At 42.0% G+C, this 18,964-nt stretch overlaps 3 protein-coding genes and 2 non-coding genes across 6 annotated transcripts; 3 read left to right on the top strand and 2 right to left on the bottom strand.

Moving 5' to 3' along the window:
* Nucleotides 1-48: 48 nt before the first annotated feature.
* On the bottom strand, nt 49-121 carry Trnaf-gaa (transfer RNA phenylalanine (anticodon GAA)). The gene has a single exon. It is a non-coding gene; the product is annotated as a tRNA-Phe (tRNA).
* Nucleotides 122-362: 241 nt separating this feature from the next.
* Nucleotides 363-7,264, top strand: LOC135492684 (uncharacterized). Of its 2 annotated transcripts, none has more exons than XM_064779268.1 (11): nt 363-399; nt 1,017-1,142; nt 1,488-1,573; nt 1,836-1,970; nt 2,366-2,471; nt 3,409-3,520; nt 3,899-4,074; nt 4,506-4,655; nt 4,884-4,976; nt 5,251-5,399; nt 5,715-7,264. In XM_064779268.1, the coding sequence occupies exons 2-11, from the start codon at nt 1,052-1,054 to the stop codon at nt 5,883-5,885; spliced, it is 1,269 nt and encodes a 422-aa protein (XP_064635338.1). In that variant the 5' UTR covers nt 363-399; nt 1,017-1,051; the 3' UTR covers nt 5,886-7,264. The 2 variants fall into 2 exon arrangements, with proteins under 2 accessions (XP_064635338.1, XP_064635339.1); XM_064779269.1 differs by lacking the exon at nt 363-399 and adding an exon at nt 499-522.
* A 731-nt stretch (nt 7,265-7,995) lies between these two features.
* LOC135492865 (growth hormone secretagogue receptor type 1-like) lies at nt 7,996-11,438 on the top strand. The gene is made up of 4 exons (XM_064779554.1): nt 7,996-8,697; nt 9,132-9,352; nt 10,178-10,691; nt 11,228-11,438. Exons 1-3 carry the CDS (start codon nt 8,390-8,392, stop codon nt 10,678-10,680), a joined length of 1,032 nt encoding a protein of 343 aa, XP_064635624.1. The 5' UTR covers nt 7,996-8,389; the 3' UTR covers nt 10,681-10,691; nt 11,228-11,438.
* Nucleotides 10,805-14,915, bottom strand: LOC135492864 (uncharacterized). The gene is made up of 7 exons (XM_064779553.1): nt 14,677-14,915; nt 13,626-14,416; nt 13,030-13,112; nt 12,676-12,780; nt 12,040-12,344; nt 11,454-11,779; nt 10,805-11,067 (listed from the first exon to the last, which is right to left on the bottom strand). Exons 2-7 carry the CDS (start codon nt 14,402-14,404, stop codon nt 11,019-11,021), a joined length of 1,647 nt encoding a protein of 548 aa, XP_064635623.1. The 5' UTR covers nt 14,405-14,416; nt 14,677-14,915; the 3' UTR covers nt 10,805-11,018.
* Nucleotides 14,916-16,326: 1,411 nt separating this feature from the next.
* On the top strand, nt 16,327-16,399 carry Trnar-ccu (transfer RNA arginine (anticodon CCU)). Its single transcript has one exon. It is a non-coding gene; the product is annotated as a tRNA-Arg (tRNA).
* Nucleotides 16,400-18,964: the final 2,565 nt, after the last annotated feature.

Raw genomic sequence — 18,964 nt, forward strand, 5'->3', positions numbered from 1 at the left:
GAAAGCTGATTAGATATAAATACAAAAAACTGGAAATAAAAAAATATTTGCCGAAACCCGGGATCGAACCAGGGACCTTTAGATCTTCAGTCTAACGCTCTCCCAACTGAGCTATTTCGGCTCGCTGAAAGATTGCCACGTATTAGTAATAGTTAAATCAAGGTGCACTTACATTTGATTCCAATATCACAAAAATATATTATCTGGTGATTTATCTTGTAAGACTTAATGGAGTAACCAATTTACTATCGAAATTCATGTGTCTCTTATTAGGCCAAATAGTCTCAAAAGAGTTTATAATTGTCGCTTCTTTTGAATCTTTCTTGGTATTATTGATTCGATGCAACATCATTTATCATTGTCACGTGACTTCAGGTCATATGATTATTTCTGTTCAGGGTAAATATTTTGTTGTTTATCTCAGATTTCATAAATATCAGTCCGCTCTGTGGGATAGAGTGTATTGTAGTAGTCGGATAGTCTTCATTGTGACCCTAAGATTCAAAATCCACTGAAATTGTGGTTTGTTTTCTCTTTATTACCCATCAAATTCCACTTCATTTTCGGTGCGCTTCTCTCTCCATGACATGCATGCATGTAATGTATGTAGGCCTATGCATACAATTTATAATACAATACATCATCAAGCTGCCCTCATGCAGTGGTGTGTATGTTTACATACATTGTTTGGTGTACATCCCTTCACCCACATGAACGATAATGCATTGCATCATTGTTGGTCATTAACTGAAAAATGTAGTTTTGTACTTTGTATAAACAAACTGACTGGTGACATTCCGTTCTGTTTTGTTTGCTAGCTTTCGACTTTTGTGCATGTATGTAGGCCTAGCTATAGGCCTGGCTATTGTTTGGGGCAGCATGTTTGTTAAGATGTTTATTTTCATTGTGGGGTCCGGTCAGTTCGACCTTGGAGGAATTATATAATTCCTCCAAGGTTCGACATTGCCGAGTGAGAATGTTCATTTAATAATAGTATTTGAAATCTTTTATTCCAGAAAACACTATCTAGAAATCTCTCGGGGGGCCCACAATGGTCTGGCTGACATGCAACTGCTTGAACCTGAAGATTCATGTCAAGAACTCTAGCACAGAGTTGACCCCAATTGATGTAGCAACAGTGGGTGAGTACACAGCCCTTTGGATTCGATTCAGTGTCGGTAAATACACTCAAACAAACAGAGTGTATTAGAGAGCTCAGGGGCATTCAAAAGGTCTGCATGAGAGAATGTTCAGCTCTTGGGAAAGGATGCACAATATAAGAACTGACTAGAGGCTACTTCATGAGTATTCAGTTGAGTATAAAAAGAATTAGAATATGATTCTTGAAGCTATGATAAAACGAAATTTTTATTAATGCCTCAAACTTTAAATTGAAATACGCACGTGTCATGACAATGACATTCTGATCACAGATATCTCAGTAGTAAGATAATTCAATGAATGATTTTCTTTGTCTCTGACTTCAGGAGTGAGTACTGGAGAATATACCGTTGATGATTTCTTTACCAATGCCATCTGCCATGTCCACCTTGACCTCGAGGGAGTAACCAAGGTATGGTTCAGGCTAATGTAACTTGGAGTAAGTTGCACTGCATCTAATTGTTATTTCAAAGACTGAAACAGAGCCTTCCTGTTTTTTTTTTTATAACAAAAACAGTAGTTGCCTCTTCTTCGTGTCATTCCCCAAAAAAGTTACCTTGGGAAAAGAAAAGAAAAATGCTTTGGCCATCTCCTAAATTGGTCCACCTCGGGAGTAATTCAGGACAGGGTGCTATGCTTGGGTTCCTACAATATAATTTCTGCTTTCTCTTCAGGAACACGATTGTCTTCTCAGGGAGAAGTCAATCGGCAACTGGACAGTATCAAAATGTCTCAACTGCCACATGAAAACCCATGCTATTCATCATCACCGGGATGACAACACTGTGCTAGTCAATGCCAAATTACATGTAAGCTCACCTGTTTTCTGCTTGGCACAAAACCTAGGAAAGATTATGTCACTTAAGTAATATAGCTTCTCACTGACGAGGGTCTGTACCGAAGTGCTTCACAGTATCTGTCGCTATTTGGTCTCCACAGAGGCACTCTGGTAAATCAAGTAGCTGCCGTTATTTCAGGCACTCGCCTTTAGTCGACCTGTGAAAGACAGTGATGCCACTAGACCAAGGTTCAAACCCATGGACCCTTAGAGAACAAATCTTTCAGCTCTGTCATGAAGTCTAATGTGCTAATGGTTTTGATAATAGATGAACGTATTTGTATCAATAAGGAACTGATAAACTTCATATCCGGGTCATGTAATATTAAGTCATGTGAGTTGACTCGATGGTTTTTCTATTTGCAGAATGAAACAAGTGTGCTAAAGAGTTTCAGGACGTCTCCCGAATATTCTCCACTCTACTGTATACTCATTCCTGGCAGGAATGATAACCAACCAACGCAGAGTTATGGTACGTTTGATCCGTCTTCAGCGATGGAAGCTATTATCCTGTGGTGTAGACTTTTGTCTATTGATAGGGGTGGACTTGATAATTGTATTGTTTGAATAAGGTTATTCCCAACGTCACTAAGGCACCAGTATTTCAATGTGGTGAAATCAAAATGATAATAAAAGACCATAAAATACTGTGAGTTGAGGTTGGCCAGTTACTGTCGTGAACGTGTATGTACAGATTTTTCTGCCATAAACTCGTGTTCTTGACATTTTGGATTGGGTAATCAGCCCATTTGTGGCCTGTTTACCACAACAGAACACTTACTAGTAATGAGTCAAGTCTCAGGTCTTCTGTCATGATATTAAACTCTGTATTTGATGGTCTGACATGTGGTACTTTAAAGAATACTCTGTATTCAAATTTGACTCAAATCAGGTCAACTATCCCTATATTTAGCACAAAAACAGCATTTGTTTTAAAGCTTATCAGACCTCTTGCTCATCTGTTGATTAAAAAATGTCATATTTTATACCATGTCCTTGAAATTGAAAGTAAGCCTGGCCTGGATAAGGTGATCCAGTTCTTGATTTATCTTTGATCAATACATTGCCCTTGGTCAAAACAATGGATGGCCTACATGTATAACGAGACCTTGTTGATTTGGAATAAGTTTACTTAAAAGGATACAATATTTACTCGTCTGACATTTATAAAACTTGAGTTGGTCCTAGTTTGACATCATTAATGTTCCTGTGGCAGTTGCAAGATGTCTTCGGAGGTCTTGTGAAAAGTGATCCTAGATTCAGGATTGGGTGTTATTATGTGATAAATTACATAAACACATGTTTCATACAAAATTTCGGCCTGCATTATTCTGTGACTGACTCAGTTCAAGTGGTAAAGGACAACAAGATTAGGTCTTGATATTTGGAATCTCTGTTGAATTTTACAGGTCCCAGATTGGGTCGGTTTGAAGCGATGCAGCAGGAGAGCTTGATCCAGATCCAGCAACGGCTTAACACATATCTCATGGCAGAAGAGGCAGCTATGGAAGAAAGAATAAGGTGAGATCAGTGAATTATCTGTCTGCTATGTTGAGTTGAGAGCTCCGCAGGGACTTAGACATTATTACAATCAAAGTGAAGTGTGGGGAATATGTGATGTAAATTGTCGCAGGAAACTAGAGACATCACATATGGTGTGATATCGAGTCACCATCTCAGGATGTGCTCCGACTTGGTAGGCCATCTAATGGTTGGTTAACTAACAGCTAGTTGAATAACAGAGCAAACTGCCTTCTCCCCTGCTGTCTGGTATAAGTTGTAGGAGTTCGAGGGTAAAGAGTGCTTCAAAGCCCAAGTGTCTGGCTGCCACTTTAGAAGTTGTGACAATCAATAAACAAAAGGTGACTTGCTCCTCCATTTGTACTCTGTTTGTTTCAGACTTTATGAAGAGCAACAGAGAGCAGCATTTAGTGAACTTCAGAGTAAGGCAAGATGGGACAAAACCAAACTTATCAGTGTGGCGTTGTCAGTCGATGATCAGGAGGGGGTAGTCGGCACATCATCTGAGGCCATGACAGAGAGTCCCCTCAGCCCCTTTAGTCCTGGCTCCCAAGGTAAATATCAGTTGATGAACCTACCACTATAACATGTACAGTAGAACCTCCCTTAGCAGACACCTCTCTATGAAGGACCACCTCTTTATTAAGGGCACTAGTTTTGGTCCCAAATTGATTGTTTCCATTCTTTTTGACCTCTCTAATCAGGACACCTCTCTATTAAGGACAGCATTTGTCAGTCCCGAGGGTGTCCATATTAGAGAGGTTCTACTGTATTTAGTAATTGTTTAGATTGGCCTCGGAATGGAAAGAGCAACACTTTTCTGTCACACTTTCTCTTCTGGAGAGCAATGGACAAAATCCTTATATGCTCTGGCCTGTTGTACTGATTTGTTTCCAGCAAACTTAAACTTAAACTTTGAACTAACTCTGATGGTTGGTCATGCGCTTCCTGTGATAAGAACTTTCTTCGGAACTTCTGCTTTCAGAAATCAGCTCATCATCTGCATCATCGAGCAGCGACAAAAAAAACTCTAATTTATTACAAGGAAAACCTGAACAGAAACCAACAGTACTAAATCTGACCCGACGACCTGCCCCACAGGCAGCACCAGTCATCAAATCTCCTGAGGCAGATGGTAGGTATTCATATCTTGTTGTCAGTGCATTGTGTCAGATTTCTCTGCCTTGCAGATCCCACGTAGGCTTAAATATAAAAACGCCTAAAAAACTGGGTCAGAAACTAGATTTAGTGTATTTCGTTAATTATGAAGAATACTTATAACTCATTCTAGGGAGTAACAAGATATGCTGCCGAGCTGCTTGACTGTGACATCTGTTGCTAAATGATTTGTTTGACTTCACAGGTATGTTTGATATGGAAGGGTTTGACGATGTCCTCCAGGAGCAGGATGCTGGATCATTTTATGAATCAGATGAAGAAGATAATGACACAGATGGTAAGATTATGGCAATCTTTCAGGGAGGAGAAAACAGCCAAAACGAATTGGGCAATTCTTATGCTTTGCTCCAACCTGAATGACCTTGCAAACTGAGAGAGCAATGGGCACTGCCAAATGAGTCAAACCCTCAACCTCATTTTGAAGCTGGTCACTTGTATCACTCCTGCTGTCTTTCAACAGAAAAAGTCAGATATTTGCTAACAAGTATGCTAAAGTTTTGCAGCGCAACTTCGCTGATAATCGTCCATTATTTTCTTGTTCTGTTTTACAGATAGCAGCTATAGTAGCGATGCATCTATGAGGGAGTCTTTAAGGAATAGTGGGCACCATAGAGGTAACCTGTACTCCCAGTCCGTGCCCATGAATGTGCCCATGTGGCAGTCACAAAGGTATCAACAGTCGGATTCACCTGATGAACGGGTAAGGATTCTATCAATCTCATGCTCAGGTGGTTCACTATTGCTCTTGTGCACCAATGAGCCTGGGTTTGAATCTCAAGCATATCTGCCCTGTGGAAAGAACTGTGTCGATATATAATGCACATGTCAGTGATGACTCCTCTTGGATGGAGGTGAAGGCTTTGTATCTAATGGAATGTTTATAGTCTGATATCAACCAAGATTTCTCAACAGATGAATCTATATGAGTCCAGTGCATATGCTGTTGTGCCAAGCGAAGATACGGTACTCTAAAATCCAATAAAAGATTTGATCTATTTTTGATGTCTTTTTTCAGGGGAGGGCTGACGACATTGGTGCAAGCATCAAAGCTCTGGCCATGAGTGTACGCGTGGATGGAACAGAAATCTTTGGCGATTTACCACGAGGCAGTAACAAGCAGTTTAAAACGGTAGAGATCATGAAACGTCGTGAGAAATGTCGCTACGACGATGAGAGTACAACTTGATCATGTGATAAACGTGACATGACATGCAGAGGTTTCGCATTGTGCTGTACAATTATGCATTTTATTGAGTGTCCAATGCTTCCGTTTTCTCCACGCTTGTGCTGGCTATATGGAGAATAACTGTCTCTCGAGACAGTGCCAAAGTAGTTTTGAATGTGACCAATTTTCCTTCATCAATCTGTTTAATAGATGCAGTTGAGAATTTGATTATAGTCCATTCGTGAATCTGATGTTCAAGTCATTTGTGGCTCTGGAGCACAAACTACTGGTACGATTTCTTTGAAGTTTGTTTTTTCTTGATAATAATGACCGAGTATGTCACATGCATGTTTTCTACAGAATATGAGAATTTGGGTCTTAAGAAAACCCTGTGAAATTGTTAAGATATTTTTTTTACATTTTATAAAGCTGACACACGGTGATTGGGCTGAAATTGTGGGGTGCCTGATGAATCCAAATCCCATTTATAGAATTGTCATTTTGACGGAGAAGTCAGTGTAGATCTTTTTCAATGATTGTTGTTTTCATCCTTGTCTTGGTGTGACGTGTTTCAGCTTCCTTTAGCCTAACCTGGGCCTGGAAGCTGTGGTCGTATTGCTATTGAGGCTCAAAATATGCTGTAACTGAGAGTCGGATAAAATCATTGACCAAAGTTAGAATCAGGTATAAGGCAAGTCATCTTCTTCATGGTTCAAAGCGGTGGACTAATTCAGCATCTTGTGTATTCGGGAGGCTCTGCCAGTATCGGAATGTTTTCTCCTACTTAAACTTTCCATTGCTAAACTAGTCAGATCAGATTCAATTATAGCTGGTGAGCATTGTATTCTGTACCTCTGTGAGGTTTTAAGGCAGCTGACCCATTTCTTTTAGAAAGTAAAGATAATCATATTGCAGTAATACCACATGTGTTACATGTGGTATTGCTCTTTTAGACTTCTACCATTTTCTCTCTGTAGACTTGTGTGTCTGTATAGATCATTGCAAGTAGATGTGATACTTTTTTTGAAAGACAAAAATGTGTGTGAAACTTAACTTATGCCAACTGTTTTGACTTATAAATGTATGTACTAGTATCTTGCAGTCAAGGTTAGATTTTTTTGCTGAAATATGTCTAGCTATTTTGCCTAAAAGCTCATAGAGAAGTGGCTAAGCATTTCATATGGTCGGTTTTGAAGATAAAAATGCTGAGGGGATTAGTAACATGTAAGACCACTGTATGTAGCTATGACACGTCCTTGGAAGTCCTTCAATGACTACATCCTCAGAAATTCATCGATGACTATGCTTTAGTGCTGTGTAATGTAATCTTATCATGTTAAAAATTGTTCCTTTTTGCTAAAATTGTTCTTTCAAAATAAAGTTGACCAAAACTATGGTAACCACTGTTGCTTAAATTTGAATCAATGCCACATTTCCTGAGGGAGACACACCGGACACTGTAGCCCGGCCTCGGTACTTTACCGGATGACAAATGAACTGCCTCGGACGTTTGTGGCAAGATCAAGGGCATGTCCATGTGTGACATTCTCTCCCTGCCTCGAGTAACTCCATAACAATCACCTAAACCGCTAAGCAAGTTTGATAGTGATATTCACCGCAGATAAAGCGGCATGTATTAAAACAAAAGCACTGTGGTTTCGGAGAGTGTTTGTAAGACGACGCCAGGCTATTCTGATGGACGCTATGTAATCAATATTTTAATATCACAAGCCGATAAGTAAGCCTTATCATCATATCTCATTTCATATATATTCGAGCAGAAATGTTGGTAACCATCTCATCGTTGCACCGTGCAATGCGATCCCTTTGAAATTACCCGCATACAAGTATGGTATTGTAAGATGACCTATGTGACTACAACGGACCTTTCTGCGAGATGCATACCTTTTGAAATTTAGGGCAAATAATGCATCAGGAAGATTTCTGACTTGATGAATGTCACAACCTACACTTCTTGGCCGAATGATAACAGTGAATACGAAGGACGCGGACAGAGTCGTTACACAGCTATGTCTGGCGTCGAGTCGAGTTGAGTCGTCATTACACTCCGACCGCAGTGGTTATATGGACCGCTTCTCTCACGAAGTTGGTTCACAGGGATCCAGATCTAGAAGACATTAGTTATATGGATTGAACGTTGCGAGGCAGAATAAATGTCGGTCTTCTATTTTACCATGTTTTACATGGAAATCTACGCCAACGTATCAACAGGCGAGTCCAGTGACCAGATTGTGTCATTCACGCTTTTAACCAGATATGATTCTTTCCGAATTTTTGGCCTAAATACAGAATAAGACAAGTCGATACGGACATTATATTCACAACCTACTTATCTCGCGAGGATTCTGCGGTAACTGGTCAAGTCATGAATCAAGCTTGGCGCTGATCATGATGATCGACGTGTTGACCATTTGAACAACCTCTGACTGAGGCAGAACTGTTGTTTTCTTCACGATATTCCTTCCGACACCACTCTGCGATTTGTGTTATAAGTATAAAGTATAATGCCCACTGCAGAGAGAACGACCGAGGACCTTGGCGACGAAAGTGACCTATATCGCGTTCTTTGGTTCCTTTATTCTATCATCGGTAGCTACCTCTGGCTGCTACCAATCTGTCTGGGCGTGCCCGGCAACATCATATCAATCTTCGTTGCAAACAGGAGGCAGAACCGGAGACTGTCCCCCTGCATCTACATGAGCGCTATGGCCATTACGGACACCTTGCTTCTATTGCAGCTTGGCTGGTACTACCCCTTCACGAGTTGGGAGCTGGGAGCGCGCGTTTCTTTACAAAGAGAATTTATTTTCAAGTTAGTTAACCACCGTATTAGTGTCATACTTAGAAGCTTCACTGTTAGTCTAGAGTTTAGATATTTAGGAGGAACACCGACTTTATGTTCAGACCTACCTATTTCGAAGGGGCCGGCGTGGCAGGGTCGTCCCATCGAATAGATATCTACCTTTTTCGTACTTACATACCGATATACCGTCGTTGTGCGTATTATCTATCCTTCAAAGATGAAAAGAGGAGACTTTAGGACTGATGTTCACCGCCCCCGATAGGGATAATGTGAATTTGTGCTTTATTTGGCCAGATGGTCAAATAAAGCACGACGGTAGGCCCTACCGTTTTCACCATGATGATGTGATAGGCCCTACTCTGAATAAGAAAAGCAGCTATTCTTTTCTAAAAACACGTATGCATGAACGTCGTCCTTCTCCCAATACCTTTGTAATATTGTAGGTTTGTCTGGTTCATGGTGTTCAACTGCGGGATGTTGTCAGGCCTTTTCCTCGCTGAGATGAGCATTGATCGGCTCATAGCTGTCCGGTTCCCGATGACCGCTCCCAGTATCTGCACGACCTCCCGAGCAAAGAAGACCGTTGTCATATCGGCTATGATCATCACTGTCCTCAACTCACATATATTCTTCGTCTATAGTTATGTGAAGGACCAGAATACAGGTGAGTGGGTCAGTGGTTTAAGGAATTGACACCGAGCTCGTGGTCCTTAGTCATTTAATCAAGACCGGGTGAGTATAACAGCCGTAGCCCAAAATCCGAGGATTTTGGAGATAACTTGAGGTCTACCCGAGCGCGGTCTTGGTTAGACAACCAGGGACATATACATCGAGGTTTATTGCTACCCTAGAGGACTCAAAGAGACGCATGGATGGAGCTATAATGTAGACCGAAACCTGGGCATGCATTGCTGAGGTTTGGGGCGAAAGGACGGCATCATCCGTGCGGTGTTTGTAGAGACTACTACCGACAGTGAGGTTCAATTTTTTCATCATTTTAAGCCCCCTCGAAGTATGTAAACATCGAAATGTGGTTTTAACTGCTTTGTAACTACTTCCATATTTTGTATCAGCGCAAGTGGCTATAGTTGCCTAGCCATAACCACTACCGCCAAAACAAGGCACAGTGCACTACACATGGTTACCGAAGCGTTTTAAAATCTTGCATTGATGTCCAGGACAGCTCATTTCCGTCATCGTTTCATTCATTTTATCAAAATATGGTTAGGAAATGGGTGTCAGAGAATGTTTCATCAATTTTCCGGGGGAAAATTTACCACGACCTCTTAATGCTGCATTTTCGAAGACTGCATATGATTGTCACGATGCAATATTACTCAGAGATTTTTTCCAAACACGTCTCCACTTGTTACTCATTGTAAATAGTTTCGCCAAAGCTGACAAAGTCTAAACTTAGGAGACTGCCACAGTTTACGGCCTCAATTTTTACCCATGATGCATAGGTTTACTTTGCTTTTTATGATGTAAGGTGTGGAGGTGCTGCTGGTCACTGCTGCCAATCCCGTCATAGAAATCCTTGCATCCGGGTTCCAAATGGTCATCGGATCCTTTCTGCCCTTTCTGGTCATCTTTGGGAGTAATGTAGTCATCATAATCACAGTCAAAACGGCCGCCAGGAAAAGATTAAAGATGGAGGCCAGTCAATGTCAGGAGAAGCGGAATGAAACACAATACCTCACGCGCATGCTCATATTTGTTAGCATCGCGTACGTCGTGACGTCAATGCCATTCAGAATGTATTATCTTATCATTGATGTACCCGAAATCCATGACATGTACAATATGGATGTCCCTTATTGGAATATTTGTTACAACGTTGAAGAATCTTTCTTCTTTTTGATTTGGTTGTTTAATTTTGCCATCAACTTCTATTTGTACTGTGTTGGTGGCGGGCAAAAGTACAGAAACGACACGGTGAAAGTTATTACGAGTATCAGGACTCTGTGGAAGCGCAAAGGACATTATCAATGATTGATAAATATGTAAGTAATCTCCTTGAAGTCAGAATTACGTAAATCTCAAAGACTTTGAAGGAATGCAAAGAGCTCAATTGAGATAATCAATGTTGTTGAACAAAATTGAAAACTAAGAACGGTTCTATGTCAAGCTAAATATGTAATTGCAAATCTACATCTAAATTATTCGGAGCGTATTAATCGTATGCGTTAACTCTTATCCCTTTAAGTTCACCCAATCACTAGTTATACTGCTGTTTAAAGCCGTAAGAAGTGTTTTCGAGCTACCTACAGGGTACCCTTGCTCTCTGTGTAGCTACCACTGTGATATTCACACTGGGCCTTTGTCATCTTTTAGATGAAATCGTCTGGTGATAGGCGGATGGTGACCGTCACCAAACCTCTGAAAGAAAAAATAATCATGATTACTTCTTCTCCATCTTGTAACAGAAATGTAAGACCATCTGGGTTATAAAAAAAAGTTCGAATATATTTTTGAATTACGACTATCAACCATACTTGTTGATACTGCTCACCCTGCTGACTGAAACACTTTCTTCCAGTCAGTATCATTCCTCCTTTTCCAAACCTATCCTCCTTCTCTTACTCATGAAATGGCCCGTAACGTCGTGTATTTCCACAGCCAAAACTTTGATGAAGATCAGCAAGAATTAAGGGGACAAGGGACGAAAAGTGGGGCGTATACAGCAAGCACCAAAGATTCTTGTGAAACCAGAACCATGTTTTCGTATGTGGCATCCTCACATGGTTTACTGAATATGTACTCACGCGAATGTCTGCGTTCGTTCATTCAGATTCAGGAGCCTGGCGAAGGGGACAGTGTAATTCCACAACCACTCGCCCAGACCGCCACAGTCGAAGTAAACATTTCCTTGGGTGCCCGTGTCGGGCGCTACTGCTGGGTAGATCATGCCTTCTTTGCTCATCCCGGGATCCAGGCTCCGGCTGCGGTAACTTCCTGTAGCAGCAGCACCAGTAAGAATGTGCTCAAATGAGAATTTTTTCGGCGCTCCGTTCTTGTAAAGTTGGAATGTATCTTCTTCGGTGTAGTTGTGTCCGCCAGCCAGGTTCATTTCCTCAGCCATGTCCTTTACCTAATGATATACATTACAATTACAACTAATATCAATGTTTTGTAGAGTTTATATCCCATACGTTTGACACCTATAGAGCCTTCTCAAGGTGAGCCTCGTCCAGTGAGGTCAAAAGTCTTCTGATGTAAATAGGATTTTTTCTTCGAGAGCTATTAATGTATGTACATGTAGTAGAAAAACCAGCTGCGGGTACAACTTGGGTCGCTCTATCTTTCTTTCAGTCTCTACAGAAATAGGAATAAGACCGAATCCTACGGTACCTTGAACTGGTCAACCCCATATTGGTCCCTCTCTCTCCAGGCGACAGGGGCGAAGTATTCAGTTGCCAGTAGGCCCGCCTCGTCTCTCTCGAAGTAGATTCCTGTACGAACGATGAGGTCATCCGCCATGACCGCGGCAATGACTTCGCCAAGTATTTGCTGCTTGTCGATGGGGAAGACATCGCCAGCTGCACTCTCCAAGCCCAAGCTCCTCGTACGCAGAATCCCTGAGATAAAGTTCGCTAGTCTCTCGGCTGTTCTCAGTTGGTGGGGGAATACCTCGTTTCTCCCTTCGAAGACCCGCTCTGAAACAAAATGTCATCGGGAGTATTGACAGATTATACAGTAAGAAAAATCTTGTAGATATCGGACTCGCTTAAACTGGATCCTCGTATATAACGGACATCACTTCCAAGTCTCATATGCAACTTTCGAGTCTGTTTGATGATGTACGGTTATCGTAAGTAATGGAGATAAAATGCTGGTCCAGTCGAGTCATAGGTTTGCAAGCTTTAGTGTACCTCAATCCCGGCGAAGACACCAAAGGTTCCTAGCAGCAATCAAATCCAACAGATATCAGACGAAATGTAACTTGCGTTTATTGTTGGTAAGAAAATGACCAATGATTTCACATACCGTGTATAGTCAGGTTGTGATCCGGCAGGGAACCACAGTTTCCCGGATTCACATTTCGTAGATGGTTGACAAACATTCCTTTCATCTGATCACTGAACTGATCGGCTGGAAACAATGAGGCGGAATTATATTGCTCGGGCTTTCAGTGATGGGCTTAACTCTGACGATATGATGATGTTAGCATTAGAGGAACACAATGCATGTTTTCTGTGAAATAAATATTTTATCAACTGGCATCAATATGCTCTAAAATTAGTTTGATTGAGGTAAAATTTTGGAAATCGGATCGCGATTGCCATGAACTCTTCCATCGTCACCCGTCGGCCTGTACCGTTACCATCCTTTCATACTCACCGATTGAAACCTTGGGTCTTTCTGTCCCAGCATCGATTTGATTCAAATCGAATTCAATATCCATCGCAGCCACTGCAACAGTCCTTCAAGAAGATTGTCACAAGATTAAAGCGTCAGTTGTAAAATAACATATTTCACAGGTCACCACTGGCATAAAGCCACGACCAAGCTGCCCAGTCACCTTCCACTCTTCTCGTCATCAAATTGCACATAAGACGCAAAACATTTAAATCTGCCCGAATAATCATTCTATTCCGATTATCATTCCAATAGTACCCAAGTAACTCCTCAGTTCAGCGCTTGTCTTTATGCGGGTCGCTGCGCGAAGGCGAAAGATTTCACCATGACGTCATCATAAAGGAGATGAACGTTCGCGTCGTACAGACCCACGATCATTACTTCGACTTTGGCTTTGCCTTCTTTTTCGGTAATCTTTCCTCGAGCACCAAACCAAAAAAAACCAGCACTATATTAGAATTACTACTTTGAAGTAAAGGGTTTTAGATCTAACCCAAAATGACCGCCAGATGAAGTATTTGAGAGAGCTTTTCTCGGCTGACGGATGAGGCAATAGTAAGTAAATGATCAATAATTACCTGGAGCGTCGCAAATACGCATACCCGGTGTATCTCGGAAGGACGTCAGTGATAGGTGAAACGGCTGTTGTGATCCATTTGTTGGTTCTTCCGCAGTCAAAATAGGGCATAGTAAAGTCGAATCCGTTGTCTGAAAGAGGAGCCCTAATGGCCGTCAATTCTGTTTCTCCAGTTGCTTTAGTTTTCGCAACAGTATAGAACTGCTGGTTGAAATAGTCACCTTTGGGGTCCGGTAAATAAATCCAGTACCACGGGGTATACTTCTTCGCAGCACGCGTGGTATAATTCCCTGAGTCGGCGATGCTCATGAGGTCGAACGCGTTCTGCAAGTCTGTCCTGACAGATCGGACGCCAAACAGTGGATAAGTTTGATTGAAGTAAAGCGCGCGGTCAAAGTTAGGGTACATTGTGTTTTTATCATAGTAGACTCCGGAGGCAAGCGCCTGCGGTACAGAAGCGACGGCCGTGCTTGCCGAAAGGTAGTAGTAGTCAAGGTTGGGTAGGGATTGGAAGTCGTAGAACGTTTGATTCAGCTTCTGTAGAATGTAGCTAAAGAAGAAGGCCCTGTTTAATACAGCAAGGGACATCCTCTTAAACCGATCCTGTTTTAGCATGTCAAATGGTCGTGGACGAAGACTTAGATCGGGCTGCACATGGCAGTTGTCAGCGTTGATGGTCGCCATTTTGTTTTTGATGTCTCTGACCCATGGCTCGTCAGTTGCTGAAGTTGGAACGAGTAACATCAATCCAAGGAGAAAGAAGACCGCGAACGACATCATTGCGATTTCTTTCTGAAATATGAAGAGATGGAATACATTTATCATTATGTTTATGATGATGACAGTAGATAAGATTGCCTCATTCTATTGCGGCTAAAACCAGTACGCCTTCTGCATGCGGCCTATTATAAACAAGCCTGCATGGCTTATTCGCATGCTGACTGCCGATCGTGGCTACAGATCACGTCTCATTTGCATGCCGACCACTGAGACCAAGGCCATTTTTGTAGACACTGACAGCCACAGCTTTGTCTATGAAATTCTGTCCCTACCTTCTTTAGTTTAGTTCGCTGCTGGTTCGATTTCCCGTGAAAGTATTATCGGGAAGAAAATTTTTTTGCGAAGAATGACGGCAGATTCCTTGGACACTCTCCTTGCGCTCATGAGGAACTTAACCTATCAAGAAATGTTGTTGTCTTTTGCTCGCCGGCCGGAGTCACAAATAAACCATTATCGCGAGCTACACGTTTTGATATCTATGGCAATTACTCGTGCGGACAGATTGACTGGTTAATTATCTGAAACAGTATTTAAACATAATTTTGTGACCTATTTAGGTCGCGATAAATTCGATAATTCTGAATTATGCCAGCAATAATGACCTAAGTAGTTGGCTGATAAAATAAAATAAACCACAACAAGGGTCAAAGGTTTAATTGCCAATCCGATACGGTAATATCGATTGGGTATCGTGATATTACCTTTAATCCAAAAATTGATTTACTGCACGACTACTTTTCGCTGCATCATCATATCGATCGAACAATTAAGATTTTATTTGACAGTCTTTGCCCACCACTCGGTCATTATTTTTCCATTACACGCGGCCACGACACACTCCGTTACAACAACAGAACAATCATGAATACGAACAAATATGCCATGACAATTTTCATCCGTGCATTACAGTTCAATAAGATGCCAGTTACACCACTAAGCTGCTATTAGAATAGGCTAAACATTGTCATTTGAACGCAGATTGTGAACGGTCACTCTGGTCCTGTGGGAACTTTTCTCGAAACCGGTCTCGCGACATATGGTCCAGCGCATTGCGCTATTTCTGGCCTCCCTCGGACAATACTCAGAGTGATGGACAATTCAGGTCCAATTAAAGACGACGGGAATCTGACGCGAGGACTTGTGAGCTGCATAGACCACATCTGCAGTATTAAAACAACCTGCTTTCCTTTTCTTGAATTGCTTGTTGACTCAGTCTTCTTTGGGTCAGGGGCATCACCGTGAGAATCGGGAGGGTCCATCTGCGGTTAATAATATTGGACAGACTAATAGAAGTCAACAGAAACAGTTTAATTCAACTGGAGATTACATTATAGGGTTGGCCCAGGTTATTATCTTGGGCTACGATTGAGTTGCCCTTCTTTGAAGGACATATAGGAATTACAGAGACCTGCCGAAGCTAGCTTTTCACAAGTTGTCTTCAAAGAATGGGCGATGTCATTTTCAACGCAGCATCCATGGAGAAGATTGCTGAAGACAAAGGTGATTGTGACTTTGTCTAGGCTAAACGGCTTCGATCAATATCTGAAAAATTTCATAAGTATAAGACGACTGCAAATACAAGGTTGTGACTATGTCCTTGCTGAGCGATGGATGTCTTCCGATGGCATTATTCATTGACACTTGTCGTCAAGGGTCCTTGTAATAGCCATGACCGAACATTAGCTCTCAATACGTGCGCGCGGGTGGATCGAGTGCACAGTTGTTTGGTTAGCGGTCAGGGAGGCATACTGCCACCTAAACTGATATCCAAGAAGCACTTTATTCAATGTTCTGATTGTTTATATTGATGTTTTCCAATGTAACCAGCAACGGTCATACATTGCTGATGTAACGCACCAAAACGCGTTCCGAGCTGTTGTTTGAAGAATATATACTGATAAATTTCCGAAGAGCAGCGTAGCGCCATCGTGGCCCAATGGATAAGGCATCGGCCTCCTAAGCCGAGGATTGCGGGTTCGAGTCCCGCCGATGGTTGATGGCCCTTTTGCATTTTTTATTTACATTTTTTAGTCTTCCTTTATTTGCCACTACTTCCAATTTTTTCAATTAGTTTCATTATCATTGATTATAGCTGACTTTATTTACAACTTTTGTTCTCTTTCTAAACCATAATACATTGTATCTTATATTTTAGTTAACTGTGTCACTGGTAGATGGCGCAAAATGCTGTTTGTAACAGTTAGTTTTACAGTTTTGTGCAGTTTTACCTGTAATATCTTTGGTTACTCAAAATAAACGTACATGAAAGAGTGAATAACAAGTAAAAAAACCAAAACAAGGGACGTCAAGTGTGGTAGATAACGATCTAACTGGATGAAACTCCGTATGAATAGGCCTAAGCACAGCAAAAAAGGTTCAGTAGGCCCTATACTGATTCCCGGCCTCGTAACAAGTGCATCGCGGCAGTTCATGAGTTGCATACATTGTACTTTTCCATCAAAAGCGCAAGTGAAGTCGGTCATTAAGGCGTCGAACAACAATAAAAGTGATAATTACACATTCCCCCATCCCCGGCTGACGACACAACATGCTCCGCCTACACACAAACATAAAGACCACTTGAGACAAGTTGCTAAAGAATACCCGAACAGTTGGCAGTCCCTTTGGGGTCAACCCCGCCACTGTGGTTGCTACGTTGGACAGTCGGAACACGGTATAAAGGGCGCTCGCCGCACGCGTACGTGGCCATGACATCAGCTGTCACGACTTGAGCGGGGGCCGGGGACCTGGAAACATAAATCACAATTAATTCATTTCCTGCAATGAAAATGTTATCCTTACAGACAACGCGCGTCCATGGGCGGAGGTATAACGGAGTCAATACCGCTGTTCAGTATGTGACATATACTGCGGTAATATATCTATATGTACGTACCGTCATCGCCAGCTTTTTCATGGGATATTCTGCTTCATTTGATGTACAATGTATCTTATAGCGTATGTGTGCTTGATTACGCAACTTAATTGGAAATCCGTTGCACGGTGACAGGCAAATCAAATATTTGGTCCTTGCACCTGTCCCAACGCAATTTGGGACTGTGTGAAAATTACTCGCAGTGACCACAAACTCAAGTCCCAAATTTATCATGTTTGCTTAGTGATTTGGGTTATGATTTCGGCAAATAGATTTCAGAATATTTGATTGATATATTAAACAGTACTCAAGACGGTCGCTGTTTACCAGATATCATCGGTAAATAAATTTGTAGAGCGCACGTAATAACTGATTCTGTAAACATCGTAAAATTGTCTATTCATTCGCTTGTTTGAGTTTCACACGTTTTTCAAACGCCAGGGGTGGGTGAAGCTATTTTATGTAACTCTTTTTGTAAGTCGTTGTTCATACCTTGTTGCAAAGGATGGAGCGGGGGGGGGGCGAAATTCCAAAAGCCGCCCCTATGCGAAATCTCTCCTAATACACCATGATATTCAACTGCAGTCTGCTTTGGGACAACCATCACAACCGCGCCGACGGGAACATCGAATTCACCTTTCTCGCAGGTTTCAGCCGAGGTTTCAGCGGATAACAAACGATGGCGCGCGCGTGGTTGTGACTGACCGATTGTGGCGTGGTTTCACGGAATATCTGGTCATCTACATCGGGAATTTGATATTGTGCCGGATATTGTCAAAATTGGAAGTTGAATACTGATCATTACTGAACCTCCACCGAGCACGTGTCTAGGCGAAAAACTCACATGGGAAATTCGTCGCTAAGATACACAATATTACCAACACCGTCCGCCCAAGAGTGAAAATCCCTCAAATCAATTGAAATAACGATTGAAAATATCGCAAAACTAGAAATGAGGGCCTTCGCCCGCTTTGACGGAACTTCACACGTGTTTTCATTCCGTCGTGTTGATGTCGAACGTGGGGATAAACGGAACGGGAGTGGCATTAATTGGCTATTGGCGCTGGGCGTATGTTTACCCGGCGCGTGGACAAGATACAACGACGGCGACGTGTCTTAATGAATTACAACGTAAAAATCTGTTTTCGGGTGAGAGAATTTATCGCAATCAGTTCACACATACTTGCAAGGTGTATTCGCCTGTTTAACAGACTATGGCGTATTTGTATTTTAATGATGAGATACTGAAGATGACACTGCGTCAAGGCGTCGAACACAGACGAGACAATGTCGCACTAACGAGGGACACAATTGCGCGCACGTGCTTGTAGTTGTGTCATTGCGAGTCAATACTCGTGCGCTGGCCCCGCGTGCCCGCAGCCTGGTTACCGTGAGAACTTAATGCCGATAGCCCGTCGTATCCCTGTCATATGGCCAGGCGGAGGAATTTGCTTTGTGCGTTTACATATTTAAATATCTCACGATTTAAATGACAATAGCACATCGACCCGACAGCTGATTGTCTTTTCAATACAGCACAAATGATAGCACAGTTTAATCGGCCTTGTCAACCGAGGTATATAATTACCCTCACCGCCTGTTTACTTAATGGCCGACTTTCCCATGGGTTGCTACCAGCGGAGCTGCGGGTCGCGCTTGAGCGGTTTCCCTGGTGACGTCACGTC

The sequence above is a fragment of the Lineus longissimus genome, chromosome 8 (assembly GCF_910592395.1).
Source record: "Lineus longissimus chromosome 8, tnLinLong1.2, whole genome shotgun sequence".
In the NCBI taxonomy this organism is placed as follows: Eukaryota; Metazoa; Nemertea; class Pilidiophora; order Heteronemertea; family Lineidae; genus Lineus; species Lineus longissimus.